Source organism: Mesoplodon mirus (genome assembly GCF_964341445.2).
Source record: "Mesoplodon mirus genome assembly, chromosome: 2".
In the NCBI taxonomy this organism is placed as follows: Eukaryota; Metazoa; Chordata; class Mammalia; order Artiodactyla; family Ziphiidae; genus Mesoplodon; species Mesoplodon mirus.
In genome coordinates this window covers 226,003,551-226,023,005 of record NC_138977.1, presented here as the reverse complement: position 1 = coordinate 226,023,005, position 19,455 = coordinate 226,003,551, and the positions used below count along the sequence as shown (strand labels likewise).

At 46.0% G+C, this 19,455-nt stretch overlaps 2 protein-coding genes across 3 annotated transcripts in view; one reads left to right on the top strand and one right to left on the bottom strand.

Annotated features, from left to right (window-relative positions):
* INSYN2A (inhibitory synaptic factor 2A) overlaps positions 1–613 on the top strand; it is a 37,594-nt gene extending 36,981 nt beyond the window's left edge. Inside the window, exon 3 of the mRNA XM_082637869.1 lies at positions 288–613. Coding sequence (XP_082493995.1) covers positions 288–468 — 181 coding nt within the window. The 3' untranslated portion in view covers positions 469–613. The remainder of the gene's footprint in view (positions 1–287) is intronic.
* Positions 1–19,455, bottom strand: part of DOCK1 (dedicator of cytokinesis 1) — a 540,262-nt gene that overhangs the window by 323,233 nt on the left and 197,574 nt on the right. For both annotated transcript variants that reach the window (XM_082637778.1, XM_082637779.1), the window contains exons 26-27: positions 11,389–11,516; positions 9,550–9,645 (exon numbers count right to left, since the gene is read on the bottom strand). In XM_082637778.1, the coding sequence (XP_082493904.1) occupies positions 9,550–9,645; positions 11,389–11,516 (224 nt within the window). The remainder of the gene's footprint in view (positions 1–9,549; positions 9,646–11,388; positions 11,517–19,455) is intronic.

Sequence of the window (19,455 nt, the reverse complement as noted above, 5' to 3'; positions counted from 1 at the left end):
CTATGCTTTCACCCCAACTGTGTACATTAATAAAACTTCAAAAGTTGGCAATGAAGGCAAATAAGTTATTTTTCAAAGAAAATGAAACTTTTTGAGATAGTTCACAGTGACGGAGCACTAAAACATATTATAGCCAATTGCTTAATACTGAACCGTCAAATGGCATTATAAACATCATCCGAATGATCATTACCCTGCTGGGATGGCACCAAATTCTGCTGTCTCTAAGGGAGCTCTTTATATAGGAAAGACCAAGCACTAACTTCTTCCCTCTCTTTTCTTTCTAGTGTGGAGCTAGATTTTAAGCAGCAAGAAGATAAACTCCAGCCAGTTCTGAGGAAACTCCATCCTTTCGAGGAAACTCAGGTCGCACACTCGCCTTACTCTCAGGAGACTTACTCAACTCCCAAGCAAAAACCCAAAACTGAATCTAAAAAGCACGGACGATGGAAACTCTGGTTCCTTTAAAACTCATGGTGTTTGGAGTCTAAAGGCCGTCTTTAAAACCCACTGGAGTTCAAAGTAAATCCTTTTCCAAAACGAATAGGACGGAGTGAACTGTGGGTGACTCGGACGCCACCAGTTCTCACCCTGCTTACCAAAAAGGCCTTTGTAACAGATCAACTCACAGAAGCGAAGTAGTACATGTCACACTTTGCCAGCTGTTCTTTGCAGTTCGTGGATGTGGGATGTAAAACCGGAAACGAAACTTAACATAGTCAAAGCTGATAAGTAAAATTTCTATGCCCGCACCCCAGATCAGCAAGGATTACGTTATCGACCTGCAGAACGTCAGGCTGTCACTCTGTAACACAGCTAAAACTCATAATTATTTTCAAGCCTTTATTTTTTTTTTAATACTGAGAAGAAAAAGTAGCCCTTGCATTTGCAAAGGACTTCATTTTTACGTTTGATTTTGCAAATAAGCGGGGGGCGAGTGCAATTTTCAGCACATCAAATTCCGGAGAAAGCACAATTTTTTTCAAGTGGTCGGAGACCATGAATAATCTCTAAAATGTGACTATATGTATATTTGCCTCATGTGCTGTAGCGCTAAGCCAAGTGACATCTCAGCGTCACACTGACACCTCAAATTCAGTGTTTGCTTCAACTCCAGACCGGCGACATGCTTACTGCTCATCCTCCAAATGCCCAGCAGCCAGGAGTCCCCCAAAGTCAGGACATGCCTTTAATCACTGCAAGTTGACAGGGTCAGAGCTATCGGACACTAAGCTTTCATAGATCTCATTTTTAATCTTTTGGTACCCAAAGGCCAAATGATAAATCCTGGCAAGAATTTGAAAACACACGTAGAGATACACAATGGATAATACAGTCACCAATAAATCACAGGCGTTCTCTGCCACCAGAAAGTGTTTCTGTGGATCAATCTCTGAGACACTGTTCATCACGAAAGCTCAGCCAGACGTTTTATACAATTCGTTATGCTTTGTAACAACTGTAGAAGATCTGACCATCTCAAAGAGAAACCGCGTGCTTAGTTTAGCTGCTACCAACAAACCAACAAACGTCACCTACATTTAACCTATTAGTGAGCTGTACTAAATGACATACCTAGGGGAAAGCTGTGAATCAAATGTTTTTAGGTCTTTTTTAAATAAACCGTGACACTTCGAGTTCTCTTTTGATTACACATTGCAATATAAATCTTAGTTCCTTTATTTTTTCACTCATTCCTTTGCACCTTTGCAAGTATCTTTTTATAGAAATCAAAAGCCCCTAGTCTATTAAGGACTTTTGTCTATCAAGTTTTGGCTTTTCACAGTAGGAAGTAGGGATCTTCTTTTGACTTTTTTTGGTTCAACTTTAATTTTGAGTCGTTTGTGAATGTACAAGGAAACCGAGTCTTCTGGTCTCTGTCCAACCGTTTCTTATCTAATCTCGTGCTCACACGCACACCTCACTGACCAGATGCCAATACGGTGGTCGGCCTTAGTGAAAGGATCTACCTGCGTTTCTCAGACTGGAGCTATTTCTTGCCACGCATTTTCCTCCTGACTCAATAGCGAATCTATTTTCGTTCTAAGTGTTTTGATTCTAGAAAGACCTTAGTGGACTTGAAGAAAAAGTGACAGGAGTATCTCATGTAAGCGTTCTTTGGGGGTTACTCAAGCTATATCACAGATGTGTGCTTTAATTAAAAGAAAAACACGCATCTTTTGTGGACACGATACATGAGGATACAAATCCTTGAATATCAGTTAACAGAACTGAGAAATATTTTTGTGCAAGAGGAAGGCTACGGTGATCCTATACCATGAAGGAAGTGCAATTGTTTCATGTAGCGATAAAATTTAAAAAAATGTGTTTCATGTATTTTCTACTCTTTTTAACTAAAGTTATAAAAAATGTTTGCAACAAGCTATCTCTCCTTGTGTTTTCAAAATCCCGGCTAACTCAGTGAATTGAAATAAGGGTGTTTGCAGCTCTCTGATTAGTACCATAATTCCATCTAAACAAGAGGACATCTAGTAAACAAAGTAACATCACTGTTTGAAAGCAGTCTAGACAAAAAAAAAAAAGTTAATATTTTCAGAATCAAAAAGGAAACTGAAGATAAACAAATTCCTATTTAAAAATGAAACTGTCTTCAGAATAGAAAAAGAAATATTTTCAAACTCATTTCATAGTTTAACTGCAATGTGTCCTAACAGATGATGACTCTTCTCTTAGAAAGATTTAAGTAAAATCTTTGATACAAAACCAAGGTAAAAAGTACCGTGTTCCCTCATATGTAGATGTACACATGGCATTACATATAGAGATTAAATTATTATACTTGTCACTAAGTTCTTTATTAATTTTTAAATAAAAAAAAATCAAAGGTCATGTTTTGTGTGGCTATTAATCTTATTTCGTGGTTTCAATAATTTGGTAAAAAAGAAGTAATCTGAGGAGATAATAATAAAGGAAAGATGTTCGGGCTGAAGAGAACTCCATCGGGTCTTTGGGAGAGGGGAAGGGGCGTGGGCACTGCCTACTGGCCTGGTCTGGCTGGGGAGGGGGCAGGGCTGAAATCCAGCTCAGACTCAGTTGACCAGACCATGCACCCTGGCATGGGCTTCAGCTGCCAGGAGAACAGGATGGCTTTTAAGGGCAAAGGGCACCATACACAGCAGGATCTGGCTGAGGTCTAATTTTTAAAGAACCTCCAGGGGACAACTGAACTCATTGGTGTTTCCAGGGCAAATCCTGCCATGCCCACCTCGAGACAGATTCTCTCTAGATCATCCATCAAGCAGGTCCGCAGCCCCAGGGGGTCGGCCACCTCCTTTCTTTCTTCTTCCCTCCCCGGGGTGGGAGACCAGCGCCCCAGTGGGACTGAGCACCCTGCCTCTCCCACGGAGACCAGCCCAAACCAACCTCCTCTCCCAAGGGAGAGGGCCCCCTGGAAACTTAGGAGAGGAGAGGTCACCAACCCCTTTCCTGGGCTCTGCAATAGCAGAGTCCACTTGCAAGGTGCGGGAGCAAGGATGGGGCTGAGATGGAAGGCTCCCCCTGCCTCACAAGTTCCTCTAGGGAAAGAAGTGGGTGAGTGCAGCTCAAGTATAGGATAGAGAGGAAGACCCAATGCCCGGAGCACTGGGGGAAAAAACTCCAAGTCACAGTCTACAGTTATCTGTGAGCCGAATACTGGTGTGGCCTCAGGGGTCCTCTCTTATTGATAACTAGATCCAACAAAGGGCATTCTGCCACATAGGTGCCCACCAGTCATTCTGAAAGTGTGCGACTAGCCTCCAAGGAGAGGTCCCAGGCCTCTGTATCTGGTCCTTCGATCTCAGACTCTCCCCCAAAGCAGAATTAAATGGGGGAGAAAATCAAGGTGTGGGGAAACCTTGCTATCTTGGAAAGGGCATATGAAGTTGGCAGAAGTTTCCCGCATCCTATGAGGTTGCCAAGGTGTCCGCTGCCATGGAGACCTGAGGTGTGGCAGAAATGCCATCGTCATTCATGGACCCACACCAGGCCGACTCCACTCTCCAACAGCAACAACGAGCACGCCTTGCAAAGCCGTTCTCCTTGGGGTACCGTCATAGGCAGGGCAGATACACAATCCTCAATTCCAACTCAGAAGACACACCATTAAATTCAAGTGCTTGCTTTGTGCTTCTTACTGAAGAGAGCAAGGACAACATACAAGAAACGGGCCACGAACTCCTCCATTCCACCCTGTCTGTGAGGGCACACCACATTTACAAGGCCCACCACAGCTGGAATGAGTCTTTGGGGGCATTTTTATCAGCGAATAAAATGTGACGTGACTAGTAAGGAAGACAGAGTCACTGGTGCAGTGTCACCTAAAGATAATAGCAGCTGACTCGACATTGATATGTCTCCTTTTATCTAGAAAAGCTCTACCACTGGCACATTTGGCAGGGGATAAGTGTGCAACCAACTTATTTACCGCAAGAGAAGAACTATATGATTCAGAAATAACGTTCTGTTCTGTGAACTAGGGATAACTCATCGTGCTATAACGCGCAGCATATGTTTTGGCAGATGAGAAGGTCATATGCAAGCAGCGTAATGCCTTTTAAGGAGCTCAATAATTAATTTAAGATACGGTTTGGGATGAATATGCAAGAACTGCACAGCATATTCTACCCAGGTAATGATATGGCTTTCATGTCCTCTGCAGTAAATCCACAGTCAGTGACCAACCTTGAAAAAAGGCCACAGAAACATGTGAAAGGCAGGAAAAATTGCTATACTGATACCATATGGAAATGAATTTATAAAGTCATCACAACTCACACGTGTACCTGTGATAGGATGATTTTCTGGAAGTCAGATGTTTCCTAAGTAGGTTTATTAACAAACATACAAGTTAGAGACACTTTTTGCAACACTCATAGAGAAAAACCAGACACTGTCCACTTGAAACTTTTATAATGCATTGCTTTCTCTTGCAAGGCAAGATTAAGGATAGCATTTTGTTAAAAGTACATTCATACATAACGTCCATTAGAATAAACATCGCAAAACAAATGTTCGTGCATGGGGAAATAACATCTTTGTGTAAATATTTGGTGATGAGTCTTGGTAAAAGGGGGTCTTTTACAGCATCTTTCAAATGAAGAAGTATGTCAGGTCATTATAAATCATGCAGGCTCAAAGAAATCAATGGACTTGCACGGGCGGCATCTCTTCCCCACCAATGGTGCCCCTGTCACGATGAAACACACCGCACCCATCTACGTCCCCTACAGCTGGTGTTCGGAGTACAAACAAAAGAATTTCCATCACTTGAGTCTAGGGAATCAAGAGGTCTGGTGGTCACAAGAGCAAGCGGAGAATGCAGGAAGAATGTTTCCCTTTCCTAAGCCTACTTCTGTGGATTTTCCAAGGGAACCTTTCTTTTGAAGAAGGCCACGTTTTCCTTTTCGTGAATTAGTAACCTTCAGTCTTCTGGTGTGTATCCAGGCCATAGAAAAACCTTTAGAAGTCCTTCTCACTCAGTTACATTTTTAAAGGACCCACTAACAGAATGTAAATCTAATTATTTGAAAGAGGCGGCAGAGGCTAATATCACAAGAGAAGGAGGGTCACGTGTCCTACTCATCCTGTCTGCTCTCAACCCAGCTTTGTTTACAGCACCTACTCCAGCAAAGACACAGGCATGTGTGTGCTGGGGGGGTGGGGGAGTCAACGAGGGGGTAACCGTGTCACCTGCCCACCAGACAAGGGCACCTAAGCCACCATGGCCCCCTGCTCAGAACCATACACAATGACCAAGAAGGTGCCCAATGCTGATGGCCTAGAAACCTTTTCAAAGAGGAAGAGAAAAATAAAATCTGAAATCAGACAATGTAAAGCTCAGCACCTCACTCAATTATTCTATAGCATTAGACGATCCTGGAATAAAGGTAAAATGGCATCTTAATTCTGTAGCAAGGTTACTGCAAGGCTTCTGTGTTAGGGTCTGCTGTAGGCATCCACACAATCTACAATCTGACACTTGCCAAACGGAGTTTTATTTGTTAAAAAAACTATAATACTTAGGATCACGGCATATTTTTATCCTCTGCCTGAGATGCATTCCAACAGCCCATTTCAAATATAAAGTTGAAAGGTATAAAATGAACTAAAACAAATGATATATAACCAACTGCATGGTGTTTATAAGGTACCATAGATACAGTTAAAAGAAGACGCTTATACAGTAAGTACATCACAGCTTAGCCAATGGCGTGTGAAGCTCCCCACTTCTCAATTCCATATATAAACAGACGGGGAAACTGTCAGGCCACAACTGATGACCAACGAATAACTTGTTTTGATGGAAAGAGAGGTTACGCTTCTATTACTGTTGTCAATATCATGAAATAAATCATTAAGTGAAGCACAGCTATTCAAAACCTTTTTAATCACTTAAATTGTTAAAGTCCATTTTCAGCGATTATTTAGAATGTGTGAGCTGACTCATAGTTATACCATTTCCATTCCACTGATGCAAAAAAGAGGAGCAAACACATAAGGTCTGGAATCTCTGTGGTATAACGGCATGTTATAGCTAAGCCCGAACAGGCCGAGAAACCATTTTCTGCTCTTTTTCCACCCTAAAAGGGCCACTGATTAAGTTTTTTGGCCACCTTGTCAGGGATATTTTTTCCCCAGATCTTCCTCTCATCTAAATTCACGGAGCTACAACAGTGACGTTAAGAAGCTAATGCATAAATCTGCACGGGAGCCCATGTGGAGAGCAAGGCTGAGCTCACCAAGCAGGGCAGCATTGCAGTCTCACTGCTCTGGGGACGCCACAAAGGGGACCCGTGGTTCCTTGACGACTGAAAGAGTCTCTGGACACGTCCAATCTGAAATGGAGAATGTCCTTCCTGAAAACATCTTAAAGCTGTCATCACTCATAAATAATTATAGTTACATTCAGTTGTTTTTTTTTGTTGTTGTTTTTGAGATTCCTTCCCTGACGGCCTAGTTCGTTTTAGGAAGGAATTTCTGGCCTCCTTGTACACACATGAGAGATGCTGGCATTGGGAGGGGTTAGCTTAGGACTTCAGTCCTGTTCCTGCTTCTAGAGACTTCTGCTGGAGAAGGACAGGGCAGTGGGGAGATGCGCCTGGATGTGGGCAGCTTGCTCTAGTGCCCCGTGGCCCCTGATGGTGCCCCGGACCCCGCCACCTATGCAGTAGGAGCAGGGCCACAGCTGGGTAAGACTGAGCCTGGGTCCTCACTTCATGCCCCCTTGGTAAAGGTGCAAAAGGGCTCTTCCCAGGCACCCCTAAGGGTTCCTTAGGACACATGGCTTCCTCCAAGCCCTTCAGGAAAGGGGCAACTGATCCGTGGTCTGGCCCGTCTTCCTCAAGGACATCCTGACATTTGGTCCACGAAAACGACTGAACGTGGCAAAGGGCAAAAGGTGCTTATTTCCCTGGGCGGCTGCCGCACTAACTACGATGCCGAACCAGGAGGAATTCTGAGCCCTCCTCTGGGCCTCCTGGACCACCACTGAGATCAGCACCATGCATCTCAGTCTCACAGAAGACACCAAGGAAAGCCAGCTCGGGCGCCAAACCCGGGCTCCCCACAAGCGCCGCCACGCTAGCTGTGGGTCTGGGACCGTTTCCCGTCTCTCTGCGAGGCACTTCTGCAGGGGCCTCTGCACAATGAACGGGAGGGTTAAGTGAGGACCCTCCATTCATTACACAGTGCCCAGCACGTCCACAAGTGTTCGCTGAGGAACGGCTATTACTTTCGCCGCTATTATCACTATGTCTGAGATATGAGAAATTTCCCGAAGGCATCCGGGACCACATGGTCTGAGAGAAGTCACCACGCTCCGTTCTAGATCCTCTGATGGAGCTGCGAGCGCATCTTACAATCTTGCCCCAGGCTAAGGTCCCATCCAAACTGTTACGGGCTTCCTCCCTGCCCTCCTCTCCCAGCTCAACTGCTGGCCAGTGTGGGCTTATAACCCAAGTGAACACACCCCTAACCAGAGACAGAAACATCTCATGAGTTCACTGGCCTCCGCATCGGCCACATGTCCTCCATCTGCCCATCGTGAGTGCCCAGCACATTCACTGTGACTCCGTGACGGCCAGAACGTCACCTCAGCCCCCCTGCTCCAGCCTGTTCCAACAGGGGCCTTAGCAGAATGACACCAAACTTGGTTCAACTTGAAGCCACATTCATTCTTTCTACTTAAAGCCCTCTTGAGTTTCACAACGAGAGAGTGTTCCAGGGGCACCCAGGGCACAACCCCAAGGAGACAGGAACACCGGACCCTGGGGGTGCCCCTGGAGTCACCCCAATTCTTCCTCCACAGGGCTCAGTCTCCGCCCACGTATACAAAAGCACTTCCAGATCACAGAAAAGAACCGTTATGATGAAGAGCGTGAAGAGGCAAATGAGGTTTACAGAATAATGGAAAAGTCCACCGCAAGTAACGCCAACTTACAAGGAAATACTTTATTCCCTAGTTTATACATGTTATAATCCAAACCTAAAAGAGATACACCTTAAAAAGGAAAATCTGCACATAACATGTGCTAAAACTGAGACACAAACTAGACAATTTTACTGGATGGAAACATACAAAGGCAGCAATTATTCTCCTGTGATTCACCCAAAACCACAGACCGCATCCTTTACTGTGATGCAGCCACAGAAACCAACACAAGCCCAGTGCTCCGGTCTTGCTTTGCTGCCTGATGGAGACAGACGGGTCACTGTACTTGATCCATTCCCAGGCTATGCAGACGGAACTAAAATCACCCAAGGAAGACCAATGTGCCTAGTCTGATGGCCAGCGAAGACTCCAACTGGATTTTCTGTTCTGTGATTAGGAAAGCTATTTTTTTGAAATGCAATCCACCAAACTTAGTTATACGGTAACATGTACTAGAAATGAAAGAAATTAAATGGGACCTACAAATGCATCTTTTGCCCACGAAACCATATTTAAGAATAATGATGGTGAGGAGGAGAGTGGCAAACTCTGGAAAAAATCACCATAATATGAAAATGCTCCGGTCTTGCTTTAGCAATAAGCTTGCTAAATTATTGTTAAAACTCTGAGAAAAAGAACAGATACCATTCCTTGTCTCGACAATCTGAACAGGACAGACATCTACAATACTTCAGAGTAGGCATAAAATAGCAAAGTCGGAGTGCCTCAATACCTTTTTAAAGCCCTTCATAAAATTTTATTAATGGCATCTTAAATGTAAATACGTAGAAAGAAACTGCCAGAAGAATGAGGACTTAGAAGAACATCTACATCCTTTGCTAGAAGTAAGCAATGAGGAAACTAGAACCAAATGTTGGTTTGTTTCTCTTCAACTTTGACACTTACTTATAGAATCGTGGAAACGAGTACCTTTAACCTACTAGACTATAAATAAATGCATCCCAACTGCTTGCTGTATCGTTGTACAACATGGTTAGTTTCAAAAGGCAGGTGGAAAAGAACCACATGGATTTTCCGGCTTGAGAGCGAATGACTTTCCCGGGAAAGACGCTCTCAGCCACAATGAAACCCACAAGCGTGTGTCACCAAGCACTTACGATGAGTTCGGAATCCCGCCCCATGGAAATGACGGTTCGGTTCACTGTCCGGAGAAGCTTCTCCATGATAATCTGGACGTGCCTCTGAGTTGGTCCCTGCAGGAGGACACACCAGTATAAATATACCACCACCTAAGACAGTGATTAACATGCCCGTCCCGCGGCTGTCACTGCATCCATTTATCCTGTAAAGAGTAAATCAATTACAACGCTTAACGAGATGAAAGATGGCCCTTGTCAGAGGCAAAAGCCTTCACAAAGAAAACTCAAGGCATTTTATTAATTACAGTCCATTAATGATAATGTGTTATATAATCATAGTAATTTAATTGAAGCGAACCTTAGAAATAAAAGCAACTCTGTTTAAACAATATCATGTTTATGATCCCTGATTAGCTCACCAATGAGTTTTCTAAAGACACTTGGCCATTTGTACATGGAAGGCTGACAGATAACAACCATAGATGGCTCTGCATGTCAGATCCCAATAATATGGGAACAATCACATGGAATCGAATGTTTAAATATCATTTTAGCACACTACTTAAAATTCAGAGTGCCAGAGAACCTTCTATCAGTAAGAATCTGTTCCTTTATTTTCTGTGTGATGGGACTGCCGATTCTTCTTCATGAACTTTGGACGTGTTTAAACGGGCTTTCTAGATGCTTCCGCACAGGCCAGGCAGGCACTACCTCCTCTGTGAGGCTTGGCCACACAACCTCTTTACTCCCAACCTTTCATCTGATAAGAAAAGGAAAAGGCCTGGCATGGGACCCCTGGAGGCTGGCCTTTGGGTTAAGGCTTCCAACACCTTTCAAAGGCAAAGCCCAGGAAGAGCGGATGCAGCCACCATCCCAATGAATTACTTTACCTTGTCTCTTTCTTCAAGGGCAACACCCAGGCTCTGAGAGAAGGAGCAGGTGCAGCAAGGAAGTGCGCAGGACAGGCGCGCGCGCGTGCACGCACGTGTGTGTGTGTGTGTGTGTGTGGACTGGGGAGGTGGCAGGAGGTCACGTGGGGGAGAGCTAAGAGCAAGTCCTGCCGACTTAAAATCCTGGCCCATCTGGCCACTGCTAGAGGCAGAGACAGACATGGCCCTGTACACCCTTCCAAACACACCTGGAGAACCAATGACTTTACATGTGTGTGCACACATGTGCCCAAATGAATGTGGTGGGTACAATGGGGTCGGGGAGGCATAGGGTCAGATGTTTCCATATGTGCTCGCGCCAGCTTTTGTTTAAGACAGAAGGTCAGTGGAATAAGCATACAATTGAGAAATGCAAAAGGAAATACCATTAAAAAAAAAACAAACAGCCAAGAGAGCACAAAAAAAAACTGCCTGTTGGGGAGGAACCCAGGAAAAGGGGCAGAGAACTGCTCTTCTCAAAACTCTCGGATGCACTTAAAACAACCAACAACAACTATGTGCATGTATAAAATAATAATATTAAATATTATCTATTTATTAAATATAAAATAATAATTGAAAGAAAGTAGGCAATTAGCCTCCTGTTGTTTACTTCCAATTTTTAACATCAAAGCCTTTGACCTTAAATATCAAATCTAAGTCTTGGGAGTCACTTAGCTGAGAAGTCACAGGAAACAAACCTAAAACAGTATCTTCAGTGCTGAAAAGCACACGTGGTAATATAATCATCAGGCTTTACACATAAATAAAAAATAATTTGAGGATGCAACTCGAGAGAGAGCAAACGAAAGGGTAACCCTTAAAATTCAGGCCATACTTTTTTAACTGAACCAAACGTGACTGGGTCCTGGGAGGCCGGGCCCCTGGGGGTCGCAGGGTCCGCAGAGGCGGCCCCGCCGTTACTCACCACGTCCTTCCTGTACAGAACCTCCAGGATGTTGCTGAGCAGCTGGCAGCAAGCCTCCAGATCTTCCTGTCTCTCCAGATGGTACTTGAGCTGATCCGTCATCATGGGAAGCAGGATCTCTCTGCAGTCTGCAGGGGACACCGGGTTGCCAGTCAGCAGGAGACCCACCAAGATGCAACTCTGTTTGCTAGAAGCTTGTTTTCCTAGCTTGTGACACTGTATGTTACATTTACATACTCTGCCATGTGAAACTGACATCTGGAGGGGGTCAGACTACTTGACTGGGAGGAAATCACTTGTTTTCTTATAAAATAATTCACTCACGTGTGCACGCATGTGTGTGCATGTCACCATGTAAATATACAACGATAATTCACAAACAAACATATAAATACATATTCACATATATCCAACAGTATGTACATAGATACAAATGCAAACAAGCATGCTGGGGTTTTAACTAATTTTCTGTGCTGAACCGTAAATTTACTGATTTGCAACTTTAGAAGAAACAATTGTTACAACAAAAATGATCTGACTTGCAGCTCTTCTTCTTATTTCCTAGGAAGACCAGAGCATGGTTCCTTCCTGCTCCCATATACCTCCCAAAGTTTCCTGAGCTTGGCCGGTTCATAGCTTACTAAATTCCCTGCTTAATGTTTACCCACTCAGGGACAACTTTCTGCTGGGCTCATATCTGCAGAGGGACAGTCTGCAGGGGGCTGAGAGCTCAGGCTCCGGAGTGAGGTTGTCTGGGTTTAAATTCTGTTGGCTTCCTTGCAAGGTTATCTCGGGCAGAGCTAGTTACCGCTCTGAGCCTCGGTTTCCTCATCTCTAACATGGGCACAGTGGCACTAGCTACTCACAGGTTTGAGGCACAATGTACTCCTGCAAGGTAAGGCATGAAGGCCTGGGCCTGGTACAGGTGAGATGCTCAGGACAGGGTACTTGCTCTTATGATGTGATACAGATACTGGTGAAGAGCCCCAGCCCCTCTCTGGTCTCCCAGACCCCTGGGCTAATGAGGGAGGGGGCGGCGGGGAGCAGGTATTGACCTTGGAGGTGAAAGTTAGGGAGGTAATACATTCACCTGCTGGGAAGCGGAATCAGAATTTCCCACAAAGGGTGGGCCATCCAGGAAAAGGAACCCTATTCACAAAGTCAAGTAGACAGGGGCAGATGACATATTCACAGAGCCAGATGCACAGTTCAGGAGGGTGGGGAGAGGAGAAGCAGAATAAAACACCAGACGGGCAGTTGGATTTGATCCTGAACATGATGGATGAGACAGGAAGAGGTAGAGAACTGGAAGATGCTGACAGGGAAGGGATATGATCAGATCAAAAGGCCAGAGACAGCCGCCGTGATGGCGCCAGGTAGGGCAGTGGAGATGGGAGGCTCATTACTGGATGGTTAGCTACGGCAACAGTCCAGGCAAGAAACAGTAAAGGACTGACCTCCTGCTACAGTGGCAAGTTTGAAAGAAGAGGCCTTGAACAGAAGCAAACTGGAGGCAGGCTGAACACAGTGGCTGGTGATGAAGTGGAGAGGAGGGTGGGGGCTCAAGGAGAGTCAAACACAGCACCCAGCATCTTCGTGACCAGTGCATCCAAGGCACCATGTGATGCCATCCATGGAGAGGCAACTGGGGACAGAAGGGTGTTTAAGGGCAGAGAAAAGGACCCGGTTCTGGACAAGTTGAATTAGAGTTGCTGCTGGACATCCAAGTGGCCTCATCTAGCAGGCACATGGAGAGAGGGTTCTAGACCTTAGAGATTTCCAGCCTTACAGACTGAAGAAGCAACAGCCCTAGGCCGTAATAAAGGCCAAGTACGTGGATAAGACCATCAAAGAGGAATGTGTAGAATGAGAAGGGAGACCTGTGAACAGCAGTCGGGATGTTGGTATTAGAACAGAAGACGGCGCAAGGAAAGACGTGGGCTGACGCAGAGGTGAATGACATCACCCAATCCAAGGGAGGGCAGGTGGCCAGCGTGGCCAAATATGGTGGCAAGAACGGGGAGAAAAGCACAGCCCTGGGATGTGACAATGAAAACCACACGGAGGGGAATTCCCTGGCGGTCCAGTGGTTAAGCCTCCGCGCTGCCAATGCAAGGGCGCGGATTCAATTAGTTCTCTGGTCAGGGAACTAACTATTCCACTTGCCGCGCGGTGCGGCCCAAAGATCGAAAAAAATAAAATAAAAGAAGAAATAAATAAAAGCAGATGGAGTCCTTCTCAAGGCAGCTCCCTGGAGTGGGATGAGAAGACAAAAATAGGGGCACAGACACGGCTCCGGAAAGCACGGCTGTGAAATAAAGGCACACTGGGGTCTAAGGATCAAAGATCACTTGGGTTTTCATTCGTTTTTTAGATAGGACGACAGAAAGAACGTTCAGAAAAATCAAAGAAAAATAATGAACCAGACACAAATAAGATTCGAGATGAAATGCAATTATTAATTGTCTCTTCCTGTTGGGAAATCCTGTTTTAACACCAGCACCATCCATCCCCCAATGTGAACTGTCTGCTGACCACACCAGTTCTGTATGGTGAAACCAGCCCAGCCACTGTAGGTCCCTTTAAAATGCAGTGCACGAGAGAAAAGACAGCAGAGCTCGGGAACATTAAATATCCTGTGCTTGTTTCTAGAATTTTGCATTTTAGGACTTCCAATGTTAATGATACCTAAAAGCAAGTTTTGCATTAATGTTTCCTGGGTTTTCTGAATATAAGGAAAAAATAAGCATGCAACATTGGAATGGTTCCTGAAAGTATGCAGAGACTTGCTTAGAAGACTTTCCTGAGAAGTACACGGTAAAGAAGGCATGGGGACGGAGGCACAAGGCAGCTCAGGGGGAGGTGCAGAAACCACACACGCCCTTCCGCTCTTCTGCCTTCCAGGGGACCGCATGTAGGAAGCTCACGCTAAGGCTTTTTCAAGCTCCATTTTGATTTAATCCCTAGAAAAGGAACTGATAGCAACTCCATTTTTCCAGATTGAGTTTTGTCCAATGAATATATGAGTATATGCATTTACTTGTTGACGTCACCATTACAGTAACCAATACATAGGCAGGGGTAACGCAGAGATGCTGAAGTGCTGCATACTGCGTATCTTCCGAGCAGAGGCCAGCCGGGCTTGGATGACTATGACGTCAGGGGTCGCCGAAGGTGAGGGAGTGCGAGCACAGCACAAGGAGGCGGCGGTGCCCCACGGGGACCAGGCAGTCTCTCCACACTGGTGCTCCTGGATGTCAGGGGCCATCACACGATTCCCTTATCTTCCCACCCAACCCTTCCTGTGACGCCAAGGGTGAACACAGGACCCCATGGAGAGCATCTCTCTGAATGCCACAGCCCCTTGAACTTGTGATGGAAGTGCTCCCAAGCCGAGACGGGCTGCCAGCGTGGAGGGGAAAGGGGAGCCCAGGCATCAGAGAGCCACCCAAGGACAAAGCCAGTCCAAGGGACGTGCCACAGGAAAATGACCACATGCAGTGAATCCAGCCTGAAAATGCAGTTGCCCAAAATGCTGACCCACTGCATACGTGAACTCCACAGGCATCCCAAATCCAATGTCTTTCCTACACAGTCCTGACGTTCACAAGTTACATCCACCCCAGTAGCTCTGTTGACCTTCCACACCACAGCACAACATCCACAGTAGGGGCTGCACTCCCGGCTCCCAGCACCCAAGGGGCAGGAGGGGTCCCTTGGCAAAGCTGTCTGAGTGCAGCCCCGCCTGCGTTCAGCCTCAAGGTCCCAGGCAGAACATCTCCAGGATGAGTCCTCTTCCCCTCCCACCTGAAACACATCACCCAGTGTGACCTCAACAGGGGGTGGGCCCTCGGCCACCCCTGTCCGCGTGGTCATCCCCATCACTGCCACCACCGTTCTGGGGATAAGTCTAGTTTCCAAGACATGTCAGTGGGAGAAGTAAGAGCCACGAAGAGCTGAGCAGGTCAAAACAGACCCTGACCACATGACCAAGGAAAACATGACAACGGAGGCTTAGCAGAGCCATGTCTGAAACAAGCCTGGGAGGGACCCCACAGCGGTAGAAGGCCGAGTGGGCTTGCTGGGCCAGCGCGGGAGCAGGCGTGTGTCCATGAACAGCCCTAGAAGGTCAGGGAACACAGCTCTGGACTCGGAGATGGCAGAAATGGCTCTTTAGGCTCTGGCAACCCAGATGCTCTGGCCGAAGTCCATCTCACACGGCGTCATTTATCTGTCACGCCGGACAGGCAGGTGTGGACTTCACCGTTCTCAGAAGTAATCGAGTGTGTTGGTGTCATCGGTCAGAATTACTCCAGGGTGAGGGAAGTGATGGCCACCCTGTCCATCTTCCCCGGGGAGAGATGCTATCAGCCATCCTTGGCTACCTGGTGGGAACGCCCACCACCCTCCACCCAGCCCAGGGGTCTGTGATTGCTCTGTGCATTTGTTATCCAGCCTCTTTTGAGGCTTTAGACACCAAACTTTTGGACACTTCGCTACCATTTTTTCATGTTTAGAGACATTTCATTCTCCTAGCCCCTGGGAACATAAAAAACCCATTTGTTATAATCCTTCAGATGAAACCATAGTATTTACACGTGGGATGCTTTCAACATCCATAGGACAACTGTAGCTCTAACTCCATAACCCACCCCATCTCTGGCTGGTCAAGATAAAGGCGGGTCATGGGAATAAGCCTACTTCATCGAGAGGATGAAACAAGACAACACGAGCAGGACTTTGTGAGGCTCCAACATTCCTGTGTGGAGGACCACCCCTCTGGCCCCAGGACAGGGCCCCAGCCCTTGACCACATGCCCGTCACAGGACCAGATCACCAGGCAGGAGCAGCCTCTTGCCTGGGCTTTTCTTACGGGCACAATGACCACCCCAGGCATCTCAGGCAGGCCTCCAAAGACAGAGGGTCACAGGGCAGCAGAACCTTCAGAAACATGTCCCAGGTCCCCACAGGAAGAATGGCAACGCCCCAGAGTCCTGCAGCGGCCGCAGGGACCAAAGCTGGAAGCAGCCCAAGCTGACACACCCACCTTCTCGGTGAGTCGTGATCAGCAGGCCCCAGCTCAGCCCCCTGACGGACCTGGGGACAGGCCGGCCTCAGGTGCCAGCTCTGGGACTGCTGGAAATTACGACTAGCTCTGTGACCTGTTTCTACTTCCTGGGACGCAGTCTCCCTGAGAGCAGAGGTCTTGTTCTCATCCACAGGAGTAGCCCTCACACATACACTAAGACCTGACAGTGGAAGTGCGTGTGTCCATGCGTGCACACGTGTGTGCAGTGACTTCAAGCACATGTGCAAGCGTGTGTGTGCACGCATGCATGTGCTCATGTGGAGAAGTGCGCTCTTCCCAGCAGGACAGCTGCTGCATAGGACTTTTGTCCATAGGACTGTTTGTCCTTTTTCATGCGTAAACCTAGCACTGTGCTCCTATCAGTCAAGGAAGGACCTGCAGCCAAGGGCCACCCTGTCCCATCCTAGGAACACACCAGAGGGACAAAGGCATCATAGCAAGATCGCTCCTGCCTTTCTGGTGACTCAGTTTCACTGGATAGTGTCCAAGCCGATCCGGACAGCAGTGTTCAGGCGCGTGGGCACACGTGTGTGTGAGTGTCTGTGTGCTCGCACCTGCACATGAGCGGTGTCTGGGGTCACTGTGATTACAGGTGCAGGGTTATCACAGGAGAGTCTGAGGTGAGAAGCAGGTCCACCTCCTGGTGCCGGCCCAGCCACCCAGCAACCCCCAAGCAAAGTAAAACAAACCTCACTGTACAAAGGACGTCCTCTACTCTGCATTTCAGCTCCTTCCAGGTTTTTTTTCAAGAAGTGGTGGGACACAAGTTTGGAAAAACACTAAAGATCCTGAAGTTTTACTGTTAAGTCAAGACAAAAAATTAAGAGCACAGAGGAAGCCACTACACCCACACACACTCACACACACTCTCACACCACACACACTCACACACCACACACACACTCACACCACACACACTCCTGTGGATGAGAACAAGACCTCTGCTCTCAGGGAGACTGCGTCCCAGGAAGTAGAAACAGGTCACAGAGCTGGTCGTAATTTCCACACACTCACACCACACACACACACACACTCACGCCTGCAATGAGCTGTTTTAAAGCAACCAAGGAAGAGGAATCTCCTGTCATATGCTGAGTTTCCCAACTCAGTGTCCTGAACACCCTTCTCATGAACAGAATGCCATTTCTCTAGCATGATTTGGGCCGATTGTCCCATTTCGTTCAAAACAGATGGTCCAGGAAGCTGACAATCCCTCCACTTGAGAAAAAAAAGAAAAAAGAAAAACAATCAACCAAACAAACCTTTATATTTTAAAAAGAAAACACATTTCAAATAAACTACCCATAGATAACCACATGGAAAACAGCTGCAACAAATACCTGCCTGGAAGTCCAGGAACCTGGGTCAGTCTATTCGATTTTGTTTGTTGGCTTTTTAACTGGAGTCGAGTTGATTTACAGTGATGTGTTAGTTTCAGGTGTACAGCACAGTGATTCAGTTATACATTTATCTAACCTTTTTCAGATTACTTTCCATTATAGGTTATTACAAGATACTGCTTATCACAAGGTCCTTGTTGCTTACCTATTTTATATATAGTAGTGTGCTTTTGTTAATCCCAAGACTCACAGACATAGAAAACAAACTTATGGTTGCCAAAGGGGAGGGAGAGGGGAGGGACAAATTAGGAGTTTGGGACTAACAGTCTATTTGATTTTGGAAAAGCCTTTTGGCCTCACGAAAGTTCAGTTTACCCATGCACACAGGAAATAATAAAATCCACCTTGCTCACTCTTTGCCTTGAATCTTACACAAGTTACTTAAATTCTCTAATCCTTAATTGTCCTTCTTTGCAAAATAGGCCTGATATTGTTAACCCCTCGGGTTTACTGTGACAATTAGATGATATAATGTGTGTATCTGGCAAGGAGTAAGCATTCAATAAATAGTAGTTGTCAATAACAGTAACAGAAATAATATTATTATGCAAAGTCAGCCTTTTCAACAAAGTACACACAGAAAACTAATGCCTTAGAGTTTGCTATCCAGTAGGGTAGCCAGTGAACCCCTGAAATGTAGCTAGTAGCTGAGGAGTAGAATTTTCCATTTCAGTTAATTTTATGCAATATTTTTACTTAAATGGAAAAAAAAGACATCTGATTCAGTTATTGTTAACAACTGGAACAACGGGAAGAACGTGGGTATGTAAGTCTACTACCAATGGTAAATTATATTAAATGTTAAGAATCCAGATCAAGCATCTGTGATGAAAATTTAGCATCCAAATTGAGATGTGCTATAAATGTAAAAACCACACTGGATTTTAGAGACTTCGGATGAAAAAAGAATGTAAAACATGCCATTTGTCACATTTAGATCAAAGTCATGTTGACATGATATTTCAGATAAAATATATTATTAAAATTAATTTCACCAACTGTTTTGTACTTTTTTTTTTTTTTTTTTACTGTGGACTGCATAAAATTATAAATTACATACGTAGCTGGCATTCTAACTCGGTTGGACAGCGCAGTCTGGGAGTATGTTAGGAAGCAGATGTTAAAGACCTCTTGTGCGATTTCTCATTTTAATAAACCAGTGTTCAGCTTTGGAAGGAGAATCAAGGCCACAGCTTCCTCCTGTCATATCCTCTTCACACATACAGGACTGCAGGCCTCATCAGCACCTGGTAGTCTGAGTCAAGGCATAGGCCTGACCCCACAAGGAAGCGAAAACCAGCCAGCACAGTTGTCCTGGTTTTCGCTGCCGTGCACAGAAGGGAACGCTGACAGCCCAGCCCAGACAGCCAGGAAGGAGCAGGCAGCCCGTGGGCTCGGACACCATGCAAATCAGCCGTGGGGATCAGAGGTCCTGCAACACACCAGCCAGCCTTCCACACCCCCTTTCCCAGTGTGATCCACTATGATTACAGACAGCAATGACTTCACATCTGTTCATCCTCAGCTGTGCAGGCTGAAGCCATGATGATTAATGCTCTGGTAATGGGCACAGAGTAA